Source organism: Phaethon aethereus, assembly GCF_964289735.1.
Source record: "Phaethon aethereus genome assembly, chromosome: 3".
Lineage (NCBI taxonomy): Eukaryota > Metazoa > Chordata > Aves > Phaethontiformes > Phaethontidae > Phaethon > Phaethon aethereus.
In genome coordinates, this window is record NC_138576.1 from 28,930,571 (window position 1) to 28,944,422 (window position 13,852).

General features: G+C 41.3%; 1 protein-coding gene across 1 annotated transcript in view; it reads left to right on the forward strand.

The window, feature by feature from the left end:
* ZNF451 (zinc finger protein 451) overlaps nt 1-7,570 on the forward strand; it is a gene marked incomplete at both ends in the record, with an annotated part of 41,010 nt that extends 33,440 nt beyond the window's left edge. Inside the window, 2 exons of the mRNA XM_081997179.1 lie at nt 5,456-5,530; nt 7,518-7,570. Coding sequence (XP_081853305.1) covers nt 5,456-5,530; nt 7,518-7,570 — 128 coding nt within the window. The remainder of the gene's footprint in view (nt 1-5,455; nt 5,531-7,517) is intronic.
* Nucleotides 7,571-13,852: the final 6,282 nt, after the last annotated feature.

The window sequence follows — 13,852 nt, forward strand, 5'->3', positions numbered from 1 at the left end:
ACTGTTGCAGATGAAGGCATCCAGTACCTGAGAGAATTAGCAGTGCTGGAAGTCATCTACAGTGATCTAGACAATGATGAGGTGTCCAAAGATCTGGAGGATGTCCTGTGCACATGGGCTGTGTGGAGGAAGGTGACTGAAAGTGCCCCAGCATCATATTCTAACAGCTTGGCAGTGATGTATTGCCCAGATATAGATACACCAACTGTGGAGATTGTGTCATCTTGGCTCCAAAACCAAAGAAAATCTCTATACCTCCTCATCCCCTATGGGCCAGTGCCTTGTCTGTCAGGGGTGCCTGCAGAAATCAGTCCTCTCCTGCCATGGTCGGTGGGAAAGAGAGCCCCAGGTACATGCCACATGGTGCACTGTTTTTTCCTGTGTGACCAGGGGGAGGACATGAGGAAGTGGGATGGTGAGCCCACATTTAAGCTGCAAGCCTGTGTATGTGAACTGAGAGGGAAGACAGCTGTTAAGAAGGGGCCAACCAAGAAGGCTGTCAGTTTAGTCACTGTAGAGAAAAAAAAAGGAAATAGGTGATCTTGCAGACACAGCAGAACTGAAATCACCTCCCTTCATTCTGGTGAGGGGACTTCTGGTCTGGCATGGCAAAGGTCGGACAGTGAATACTCTGGTGAGGAACAGGAACAGAGGGTCCTTGCCTTTGGCCAGGAGGAGGAAAGGGACATCCAGGTATACTGGGCTGTGTGGATTCAATGGCCTGGCACATCAGACCCGCCACAGTAATACCCAAAAGCTGTCTGTACGTAGTCCTGGGCAGCCAGCTCTAGGTGAACCCACTTGAGCAGAGGGGCTGGACAAGATGACCTCCAGAGGTCCCTTCCAACCTCAGCAGTTCTGTGGTAGCCTTTCTGGATCGTGCTGGAGCAGGTCCAGAGGAGGGCCACAAAAATGGCCAGAGGGATGCAACACCTCTCCTCTGAAGAAAGGCTGAGAGAGTTGGGGTTGTTCAGCCTGAAGAAGAGAAGGCTCCAGGGAGGCCTTATTGCAGCCTGCCAGTACTTAAAGGGGGCTTTTAAGAAAGATGGGGACAGACTATTTAGTAGGGCCTGTTACAATAAGACAAGGGGTAACAGTTTTAAACTAAAAGAGGGTAGATTTCTACTAGCTATAAGGAAGAAAATTTTCACAGTGAGAGTGGTGAAACAGTGGCTCAGGTTGCCCAGAGAGGTGGTAGATGCCCCATCCCTGGAAACATCCCAGGTCAGGTTGGATGGGGCTCTGAGCAACCTGATCTAATGGAAGATGTCCCTGCTCCTTGCAGGGGGGTTGGGCTAGATGACCTGTAAAGGTCCCTTCCTTTAAAAGGAAGTTCTAAAGGTTCCTTTAGTACCCAAACTATTCTATGATTCTGTATTTGCATGGAGTATATTCTTAACTGGAATCCGAGACCTCCTTGATAGCGGAGGTCAGTCGTAAGGTACAGACACACTATGAGCAAGCACAATGACCTGTCCATGTGGAAAATCAGCCTGGTGTCTTCTGACTTGAACATGCATCTGTTCAATCAGTTGGCCTTTCCTTCTGCTTGCTTGACAACTGATGAGCTCCACACTAATAGTTCTTGCTGTCTAGCCCCTAAGGAAGCTGAATTCCTGCCCTCCACCCCCTTGTTTTTTGGAATATTTCTGCCTAGGTTTTTTGCCTGCAGACAGCTTTTCTTCTGACTGTTACAGTCTCATTCCTGATCCACACAAAACCATATCAGTACTTCTTAAAATTCTCATCTTTACTCCTTTTGTGCCTTTTAGTCTTTGCGTAGGTTTGGGGAGGGTGAGGGCAGGGGGAAGACTGAGGACAAGCTTAGCCATGCTTTTGTTTTTGGATAAGGAAAGTCTCAGTATAATTTGAGATACTGACAAGCCTTTGTGTGAAAAGCTCCTAAATAAGTTTTGGCTATTCACTAGTCTCTTAATAGGTTAACTTTCACCAACTCATAGATTTCAGACAATCTAGCAACTGCCTTCATGGGAAGTTGAAGGTACATGAATACGCTTAGGTGGAGAGGAGCCTTGGAAGTAACGATCAGTGAAGGCAGAACGTAGCTCATGAGACTTTTAACGTGTTTCATAACCTCATTTGACTCTGAGCTGATTTTGGTGGTTTTTTTCCCCTCAAACTAACAGAGGATTATCAGTACTAATTGTTTTCAAGTTTCAGTTTCTGGCAGTGGAATGGTGTTTCTTAAACTATGCTGTAAGCGAACCTGTTCTCTGTGATGTTATAACTATCAAGTAGTGTTTAGTTATTGTGTATCAGGTGCAGTGACAAATCATGGGGCAGGCAGCTTGTTTTAAAAATGTTTAAGTGTTTTGCATGCTAGTTTGCATATATGTCTGTTGCAATATGAATGTGTACCCCATGTTATTATAGTCTTGTAATTAAGGACATTTAGAACAGCCTATTCCAGTAGGAAGGGACCTACAACAATCGTGTAGTCCAACTGCCTGACCAAATCAGACCAACTTAAAGCATGTTATGAACGGCATTGTTAAAAACAATGCCTCTTAAAAACTGGCAGGCTTGGGGCATCGACCACCTCTCCAGGAAGCCTGTTCCAGTGTTTAACCACCCTCTCAGTGAAGAAATGCTACTTTCCAGTCTAAACCTCCCCTGGCGCAGCTTTGAACCGTTCCCAGGTGTCCTATCACTGGACAGCAGGGAGAAGAGGTCAGCACCTCCCTCTCTAAATCCCCTCCTCAGGAAGCTGTAGAGAGCAATGAGGTCACCCCTCAGCCTCCTTTTCTTCAAACTAGAGAAGCCCACAGTCCTTAGCTGCACCTCATAGGGCATTCTCTCCCACCTTTTCACCAGCTTTGTTTCCCTCTTCTGGACCCATTTGAGGACCTTCACATTCTTTCCTAAATTGTGGGCCCAGAACTGCACACAGTACTCAAGCTGAGGCTGCATCAACGCTGAATACAGCGGGATAATCACCTCTTTTGACCGGCTGGTTATGCTGCGTCTGATGCAACCCAGGATGCGGTTTGTCCTCTTGGCTGCCAGGGCACACTGCTGACTCATACCGAGCCTGCTGCTGACCAGCACCCCAGATCCCTTTCTGCAGGGCTGCTCTCCAGCCACTCCTCTTACAATTTAGACTTGTGCCTGGCATTACTCTGTCCCAGGTGCAGAATCCAACATTTAGACTAGTTAAATTTCATCCCATTAATGATTCAGTGCTCCAGTCTATCTAGACCCTTCTGCAAGGCCTCCCGTCCCTCAAGAGAGTCAACAGCACCTCCCAGCTTGGTATTATCAGCAGACTTGCTAATGGTGCATTCAACTCCTGCATCCAGATCATTGATAAATATGTTGAACAAGACTGGCCCTAGAATTGAACCCTGAAGAACAAAGCTAATTTACAGATGGTGTGACTAGCAAAACATTTTTGTCAAGATGAGGCCTGCATTAATACATACAATGAATCCTAAACTTTCTTAATGAGATAACATAAGTCTATGTACAACTCCTGTTTTATCATTCATAACTGTCCTAATTGACAGTAAAGTCAACTTAGCTGCTGATCTGATGTATTCTGAAAAATGAATGTGAAGTTATCCTGTTGCCTGGGTTGAGTAAGCAGGAAAGTGCTGTCCTCTAACAGCCTATCAGTGGGTTGCCATCATGGCTTCTTCTGTGGTGAATGCTAACTGACTCTATAACCAGTTCCAGGCAAGTTGACTTTAGATCATATCTGAATGAAACTCCTGGCTTTCTGACTACTCCTATCCTCTGCTGTTTAACCATCTGGGCAAGATGCCAATCAGAAGAATATTGCCTGTTTCATTTGCCAGCATCTTCTGTCAAGTCGCCTAAGAAAACCCCACAAACCTTCAGAAAAGTTGTCTTAATGCATTTTTATTTGAAATAGTAGCAAACCAGAGATCGTCTTGTACTATGCCTTACTGCTTACAAGAACTCAATTCTTCTATTATGCCAAGAAATGAGTTAGGGAGTGATTGCTTCAACTGTTACACCTCTAACAAGTACAAAACTTTTTAGAGCAGTCTGAGATGTCTTATGGGCTAGAAGATTAAAAGGATGGTTAATAAGGGAGAGGCCACTTGTGCAGAGCCTTTTATTTGCACTTTTTCCTCCCTTTCGTAAGTGATTGTAATGACGTTTGTTTGAGTTGTGTGGGTTTTTCTTTCTTTTGCTTTGTTTGCTTTGGAAGATGATGTAAAAAATAGTATCTCTTCTGCCCAGAGATAGTAGGCAGCTCCAAAAAGGATTCACAATTAGTCTGCCAAGTGACTGGAGAAAGACCATTTTAGCTGCAGTATATATGCAGCTATTTCTGCCATCTTTGTGGGCTCCTAATCTCTGTTTGATACCAGCTGTTGGAGTTTGTATTCCTGGAATTAGGAAAGTCATCAACGTTGCTATTCAGACAAGGTATATGTGTCAGAGGTTTGAAAGCAAATTTTAGAAAGTGTACCTGTCACTTGGGATACCGAACTTGGGTCATTTAAAATGCCAGAAGTCATGCAGTCAGTAAACTATGTAATCAGAAGTACACTGGTGTAATAATAAATGTGATGACTTTAAGGGAAGTGGTCCTGTTGATATGACCGTAGGAGACCTAGTTGATTGCGAGTACTATAAGACCTCATTACAGAGACCGTCTCCCAAAATAGCAATAGCCTGTAGCAGGAGAGTGAATAGATAACATGACTCATCGACTTGTTTATTTTTTAACCTGTAGTTTACTAAGACTCTGTTTAAAACAAATGAAAAAAAAACCAAAACCCTTAGGTACACAATACCTACTAGACACTTCAAAATAGAGTGTCATTCTGGAGCTGGAAACCAGCCTCATGAAGAGCATTATTTAGAAAGAGAAAGGTGGAGGAGTTTTGGCTGGGCTTGGCTATGATAAGCGAACAGATTAAACTAAGTGTATCAACTTTTTTCTGCTATGGATCTTGAACATCTGCTGAATTGGACTGCTCAGTTGAGTTATAGCACTCCATTGTTCAAATGGAGTATTTAGGCAACAAAATACAGCTAAGATCATGTGCAGGTAGAGACCTGCTATAGCACTTCTTCCAATAATTAATTCCTTGATACATTTTGTAGGAAGTGAGTAATGTCTTTAATAACTGACTATTACAAAAAAAGCAAATGCAGTAGACACTAACAGTAGCTTCTGCAACTGTTATTTCTTGTTACCACTTTAAAATAATATAAAATTGAAGCAGTCTGCCTTTAGGGTTTGGGGAGAAAGGGGAGAAGGTAGCTGGAAAAATAACTGTCTCTTGAGTTACTGTCTTAAACTACCACTACAATGTATTTTTATCTTGATTTTCAGACCATAACAAGCGTACTTCTTCAAATCCAACCTGCAGCGTCGTTACAGTAAGAGAAGAGGACTGTTGACTCTTTTTTATTAGGAGCAATCTGTAATTCATGTTTCATTTGTGCATTTAAGGTTCAGATAGCGAAGAGGATGAAGATATCAAATTAACGGTGAAGAGGAGCTTAGAAGAAACAAAGAAACAGGAAGGTCTGTTAAGTTTTACTTTTTTTGTGTTCAGGAGCACTGTTAATTATGGAAGATACAAAAACTACACTTGCAGTCAGTTTTACAGCAAGTGACCTCTTAGGAATACTCTCTAAAATATGCTGGGCAATGTTGAGTAGTTAAGAACACTGTGATGAATGACTTAAAAAGAAAAAATAATTTCCTAACCTGAAAAGTATGCCAGCAGACTCAAAATCTATTTTATTGGTGCACCACAGGGTATTGTGCAATTTAAGACTTGACTGAGCTCACTTTGTACCAGTTTAATATGACTGTGTTGACTCAGAGTAGAACTACCAACTAAATAGTTGAACTTCTGAGTAAATAGTTCAAAATTAGGTATTATATCTCAACAAAGCACTGTGGTCTAAGAGCTGTACATTTATGCACAAGTTTGATTCAGCAGTACAGCTGTCTGCTCACATCATATCTTACCTTATTTGAAATTGTTTTCATCCTTTTGCTGTTGTGCTTAGTGGTGGTGTTCATACAATGTAGTCATTAATTTTTGGTGACTGACTACAGTGTACTTTGAAAATAATGTATTGTTTAAAGGCTTGACTCTGCCCTTCCACCTAATGGAAATAAAATGAACTAAAAAAAAAATAGTTTGTGCAAGGTCAGTGATAAAACTGATAACTGAATCTTACATTCCTAGAATTTATTCAGTTACAAACTTACCAACTGTTACTAAATATTGTTATTAAATCTCCAACATATTCATCTGCAGTACTGAAAGTCTGCTGGGCTCAGGCCCCCCTAGCACTGGGCATTGCCCTCGGGGATAGCAGTGGCACCTGGTGCACACAGGATGCTGCAGTGCTGAAGGCACTGGATGTTATCAGGCAGCCTGCTTCCGCTCTGTTCACTGGCTGCCTGCGTGGCTTGTGGCAGTTCTGTCCAGGGGGTAAGAGGGAGTGAGGAGGCAAAATCAACCTTTTTACCCCAAGGGGTAGAAAGGAAAAAGTACTAGCAACTGCTGGAAGAGGAGAAAGCAAAAAGCTGTACGAGGGAGAAAAAGCTGCTTCTGCGGTTCCAGGGCATAGAGGACAATCCAGGTATCGCTGTGGAGCAAACTGTATGCCATTAGCAACAGAGTCACAGTTTGGACCTTATTCTTGATTCCTGCACATGCTTAGTGGCTAATTGACAACGTACTCTAATAACGCAAGCAGTTGTCTGCAGATGGCTTTCTGCTTTATTTTGGTTTCAAAATTTCTTTTTTGTTTCTGTGACTATAACTGGTAATATTTACTGTACATATAAACATTGTCTAACTTATGATATTTAATTCACCAACACCAAACAATTAGTGCCCAAAACAACCTCAATGTAATGCAGAAAAGGAGTTTCTTTGAGTATTATGAAAGGTGTTTGGGAGGTTGTTAACAAGTCAGATGAGTGAAATGCAGGCTTTCCCTGCCCCATCAAAAATGTTGCAGCCCTGATCTAGACTGTTCTTACTGTTGATATGATTTTTTTTCTCTACTTATGTCTGCCCTTCCTAGGAAGAGTGACAACAGTGGTGCCAAGTTAGAATGTAGATACAGGAATACCTATTGATACGGAACTGGAATGAAAATGCTGAAACCTCCCTGCTTGTTTTGTGTGTCTGTCTTGTTTGTTTTAACACTTTATTTCTTGGTGCATACATATGGGTTCTAATCTTGGTATTATTTTGACCAGTAAATACACAGTTGCGTTATACTCTTAAACTAATCATTGGGCTGCCCCTAGTTAATACACTGGAAGGTTGTAGAGGTTGTTCCTATATTTTGAAGTGTTGAAAAGACAGCATAAGACAGGAGGGAAAATACTTTCATTCTGTTTCTCTACCTTTTTTTGCAGTCTACTGACATTGCTCAGAGAAGTAATTTGTTGCTTTATGTAATAATATTAGTGTAGTTGTGTGTTTGACTAGTTATCAACTATAGTTTGAGATTATAATTGGTTTTTTGTATTTATACAGAGCAAGATGCAGAATTGGAAGAAGCTATCAAGAGAAGCCTTGAGGAAATGTAAGTGAAGGTACTTCAAGACACTAACACCATGTCATCAGAGCTGCTCGCAAAAATCAAAGCTTGTTCATCTACTTACAAAGGTTCAGAAATACCACTTCAAAAACACGCCTGTATCTTCAACTCTTAGATTTATAATCTGATGTCCTCTGTCATGCTGATGAATATATGGAGTTTATGGATATCTGCTGCAATATACTGTGTATGATAAAAATAAATTTTTAAGCCCTTGCATATTCTGTTTCTAATGGGTGATGACTAAGTGTCTGCAGTTTAGCTGTATAAGTTGTTGCCTAATGAGTAGGCTGGTCTTACTAGGTATTTTGGGGTTTTTAGTTGTTCGTTCGGGGTTTTTTTTTTTCCATTGGCTCTTGTATTTAATTTTTCTGTCACAAAATGTCATTGTCTTTATTTACTTTTTCATGTGGTCTTTGCAACAGATAAAAATAGTAAACTCCAATTATCTCAGATTTGCCTAGCTAATCTTGTTATAAAGAGAAGCTTAGATCCCAGGTTTATAAATTGAACTCTTGCCTGTGGGCAGTCTCGCCTCATAGACCATAATTTTGTCTACATCCTGTTTGTTATAAATGTCAGAATCAGGACCACAGGCTGTACAGTTAGCTTGCTAACTTTATTTTTATACATGTGTATGTTTTTTTCAATAGTAGCATGGTAGAGTGTTGGGTTTGATGGTTTAAATTTTGATGGGTTCAGTTCCTCTCCCTGATCTGAGGTTAGAACAACTTTTTAAGTGAACAGACGCTAAATAAAGTTTCTAGTTCCTGTTTGGAATAGATGTGAGAGAATTGAAGCTGTATTATTCCTATATACTATTGTCTTTGCTCCTTTCTGTTCATGAAGAGGTGGCCTTGGATAAATGAATGTAAGTGTGTTAATTATTTTTGTACTGTCCTTATTTTAAGGTGAACAATTATTTCTGTGTTTAAAATTGTTATCTATGCCACCTTTCTCAGTTCCTTTGTTTAAAAATACCTATGCAAGCTGTCCAGCTTTACCAGCCTATTATACTTCAGTTAACGATTGCTGTCAATCAGTAGAAAATCTCAATGTAATAAAATGCCAGCTTTAATTTTTTAATTATTAAGTAGCCTGTGAGTTTGCTTCTAACTGCTGTAAATCTAAATATTTATTATGCAAAAAAAATACTTTTTGTGGCAAGTAAGACAAGGGAAAGGCTAGATTTTTCTCACTCTTGATTCCAAAGAGTCAGAATAACTACAGCTGTCTGTCATCATGGTTAGAAAAGCTGGGAAACTGATACTGCTGTATTTCCAATCATGATTTTTATATAATTGCCACCTCTGAAACAAACAGAATTAATGAAGAATCTAGTGAGTTATCCCAGTGCTCATTAGCAATCATACAACTTGAAGAAACTGTTCAAACACCAGAAAATAATTTGAACACTTCCAGTGCATTTGACACTGACACCCAAGTGTTACAGAGTGAGCAAGACCTTTTCGTGTTTTTCCCTTGTGCCTGCTGCTTGCTTTTCCCACTGCAAATCTCAGGTTAATCGCACTTCTGTTCAAATCTGGGTGTGTAGTTCATACTGCTGCTGAGGAAGCCCTATTCTGGGAGCTTATGAGTTGCCTTACTCAAGCTAAATCAGCTACATAATTTTTCACACCAAGTTCTCCTAATGAAGGGTAGAATGAGACGGAAAACATTTTTCATCCTTAAAAACATCTCAGTCCAAGTTATAGAGGCTTTTGGGCAGACTGGTTTTGGTTTTTCACTGCAGTCCCTAAAGCTGCAAAATCCTTCAACATGAAAAGATGTTTCAGCTTGAGAAAGTTCTTTGCTTGGCTCAATAAATGTTTAAAACCTAGGTAGATGGTCTTCTCCAGAGTCTGCTATGTTAGCTTTTGATCATGTGCTTTATTCCTCATAACCCTTTATTCTGTCATAAATGTAAAGTTTGCTTGTACCTGATGGGCCATAACTTAATCGGTTGCATTAAAAAAAAAACAAAAACAAAAGCCATATAGTCTATACTTGGTGCTCCACTTACTAAACACATTGTATTGGCCTCCTCATCTGCTTACCAAAACTAGTAGCCAATCCTAACCACTGCTGCTATGGCTTTTATAAAACAGTGAAATAGAGTTCTAGTCTCTCTTCTTTTTATGTTAAAAGTAGCCTCCAGAATTATGGATGTCTTGAAATTTGTCCTCATTTTTCTTGGTCTCTTTGAGGTTACTCTCTGAAATTTTTCTTTGCAAAATTTTCTGCCATCACAGGCTTGTGATACTTCTGTTTCCAGAAGAGCGGAGAAAATTGGATTCTTTAAAATGCTGCATGTACAGACATGTGACTTGTTACTCACCACCCTCTTGTGGTACTGCACCACCTTACTCCGTTGGAAAGGGTGTCTTGTAAAAGGTTGTATTTCAGAATGTAATGTTTCTGGCTGGGGAGTCTTGTTTAACTGGCTGAAATTTTTGAGGTTTACCCTTCATATGCTGAGATTTGTCTGCGTTCACAAGCACAACTCATCTGTTAAAAGGAGCTTGCCCAGCATCCTTTGTACTAGAAGTTGGTTGTCCTGCCCTTTGTAAAAGAATTTGCTTTTGCAGTGATGTTTGAGTTCACACTTTGTTAATCTAAAGTGGTGCTTTTTCTTATTTTTCTTTAATGAGGAAAAAGTCTAATCTCTACCTTGCTACCACCAACTGCTCATTTTGGTGCTCTTAATTTCTTTATGGTGCATGTGTACATTTTACGAAGTGAAATCATGACAAGTCAAGATTGGTACAAGGTTCTTATCTCTTTGGTGCCGTGTGTGCCATATTCTTTCATATCAAACGAAATCCCTCTTTTGGTCTCTTTTTTGAGACAAAAGGAGGTGCCAAATAAGTCAGTGTAACTGTTACGAACGCTGATGGAGCACTAAAATGTCATGCCTGCCTGGTTGCTTCTCTTGTTTAATAATATTAAAAGAAAAAAATTAAGAAAACTGAGATTAATTTACTCTAAGCTGCTTGCTATTTGTATATGTTTTTGGATGGTAGGTTAATTTTCTCAAGTCTTCAAGGTATAGAGAAATGACCACTACTGTTCCTATAGTGGTCACGGAATGCAAACTTTTACTGAATCTTTACCAAATATGGTGAAGTTTATAGAGGTATGAAGTTACACCGTCTTCTTTCTTAAAAGGAGAGTGTTCTAGTCATCCACTTGTGCTGTCCTAGCAGTGTTTACAGTGACTGCTGTAAATTGGAAGGAGGTGAGGAGGTTGGATGATGAATTGTTTCAAAATTAATTTAGAAAAATTGGCTGACATTAGCACAAAGATACTTTCTGGCAATTCTTTCCAGCTAAGTAGCTTTATTAAAGTCTGCATCTGCATATTTCTTTGAAGCTTCTAAACCTCCAAGTTTCCTCTAGAAATTCTTAATTAAAGTGGTTTAGAGCTCAGTTCTAATGATCTGGGTCAAGTAATCTGGTCTGAGATACTATAAAAGTGGATGTAAACAAGTCAGAAAATTTATGGCAAGTGGCAAGTTACGCGCAAAGCGTGCACTAGGATCGCAAAGCTCTGCGTGTGTGGAAATTTAATGTCAAGTTCCTTTTGTAAATCTGCAAGCTTACTTTTGGCAGTATCCTAATTTCTGGGAGACCTTTGGTTTGTTTGGGTTTGGTTTTTTTTTTTTTTGCTCAGAGCTCCGTCGACAATTGTCCGAGCATCTGCAGCCGTACAGAATTCACTGGCTCATTTACTAGGCGGTTTTCCTCTCCGTGAGAATGAACTGCTGTATGCCCCGAAATGGTCATACCAGCTTTCAGATTGCTTCTGAGATAGAGGACTTCGTTCAGACTTCTGACAGGCTTGAGACCTCGGGGCTTTGCCTACACAGTAAAATGACTGCGACGTGTATAGGCAAACCCGGGGCTGGCTTTAATTAGCATTGGTAACAATAGCAGTAAAGACACAGCAGCGCAGGTTCGGCAGGTGCTGAGTGAGGGGGCAGCCTACTGCGACGGCAGGTACGTATTTTGATTGAAAACATATCCTAGGAACTCGGGCTGACCCATCTTTACTGCTCGTTATGTTGCTGGGGAGACTGCAAGCTGGCTTTGGTTGGCTAGCCCAAGCCATGGTTGCATCCTTCTGGTACCTATGGGATCTCTTGTGTTTCCGTAACCTGCGTATAAAGAAGGTTCTTTAGATGAAGTTCCTGTAAGTGAAGGGAGGAAAATAATCTGGCATGGCATTTTTGGGGTGTGGACTTTCTCTTTGATCCTATTCCATGACAGCCCATGTGTAAGTGTTGGGGTATGTGACGAGGTATACGTCAGGGTTTGGAATAAGGCAAAGTTAGAACTAAGATGCTATTTAGCAACGTGACAATTTGTAGTGCTTTCGGTGTAGATCATCTCCCTGGCTCTGGGACTTCTGCAGGTACATCAGACATCCGGGGCCTGGGAAAGCTGCTCTTTCTGCTGCCTCAAGGGACCTTGTGCACATGAATGAGACTATTCTGTGCCTTGCTTGGTTTTGCAAGTGGCACCCATTTTTTAAAGATACTGTAGTTTAAACAAGAAACAGCCAGCAGCTTGGCTGCTGAGGTGGGAGTGCAGAAACCATGAGACACCCCCTCTCCTCACGTTCTTCTTACTGGTGCCCATAGCGAGAGCAGGTCTGTGCAGTCCCTCACGTGAGCACAACTGTGGAGAAGATGGGGAAAGGGGGACGTACGCGTGGCAGCACCAGCAGTGAGGAAATCTGTGCTTTGTTTCAGATGTGGGGGCCCTTCTTCCTCCCATTGCCTGGGGCCCCAAAAGACCCAATTCCTTTTGTGTCCCCAAACGTCTCAAACTCAGCTGTGAGTCACTTCCCTTCCTCCAGAGATGGACTCCTATCTTTCCAGCCCAGCCATCTATTATTTTGGAAAAGTGACAACTGCCCTTTTACATACCTTAGCAAGAAATAGAGGGGCCGGGGCAATCTACCCCTCTAGAAAGCGGGAAAAGCAGTTTTCATGGTCCTTCCAAGTTTCTAAATGGAAAATACCCCAGGTTGCATAGGCGTTAACATCGAGGCTTGTCCCGGAAAGCCGATTTTTGCTTTTAAACCTGCGTTTCAGTTCCATGGTTTGTGCTATTTTCGCTTCTAGAGTAAAATGCCATTTTTCTGTTAAAGAGGGTAAGTCATACGTGATCCGTTTGGACACAACTACAGCTGTTCTGTGCCTGTGTTTCACTGGGGCTTCTGCCTGCATGGAATTAAAACCCCTGTTCAAGGAAAAAAATGTTTAGAGCTGTTCGGCTGTTTTGATTTCTGCTTTTTAAACCTGATCTAACTGATACTTAATAAATTGGCATGGGAAGAATAGAAGGATCCTAGAGAAAAAAATGGTTGCAAACTGTGTGTCATGGCTACAAATGGTTTCTGTTTGGGGTGGGAAGCGATTTTTAATTATGTTCTACAAAGACCGTAGAGAGACAGATGGAACAATTGTTCAAATGAATTTTATTTGAATTTAGTTCAAATTATTTCTATGAGCTCACAGGCAACGAGCCTTACTTATCCAACTACGTAAAACAAAGAAAACTCAGGCAATTAATTTAACAAGAGCGCTTGGGACATGATATCATTCTGGATGGACGAGCCTGAGAAAACAGCTATTTTGAATCACAGCGGGATACGCATACAAAACAGTATCCCTGTGCAACAAAATCCCTCTTAGCTGGGTGCCAAAAATTGGTCTGTTAGAGCCATGGGGTATTTGCCCAAACCTGGACTTTGGGGATAAACAAATTCCTTTTTAAATACTCACAGTAGTGTCAAGTAAAGCCTACGTGTGACTTGAAGTGCTAGAACCAACGCTTCCAGCAGGAACCTGAAGTACAAGAGATTCTGGGCTGGTTGTTTGCAAAGTTGGTTGGTTGGCGGGTTGCTTGCAAAGCGGGCCCTTGAGAGAGAGAAGGTGCCGTTTCGTACGGTCCAGTTAAATACCGTCTCAGAACAAGTCATTACTAGGTGTAGATCCACTACCTTGGCTACCATTAAATAGATCTATGTTTTTCTTTCTGGCATAGAAAGAGAATGTAAACACTTTTCTTTGCAGTAAACCTTTTCATATCATCCTGGACAGTAACGGCTGATGGAGCGGCTTGTCTTCTGCAGGTAGTCAGGGGCCTCTTGCAGCTGGCACCAGAAAGACGTGTGGCAACATCACCAGTATCTTGGATTTAGGACTGCTGTTCGGGCTCTGCTTATAGTGAGGGCTGCCTCTGGTTTAGTTTTCTCTCTTAA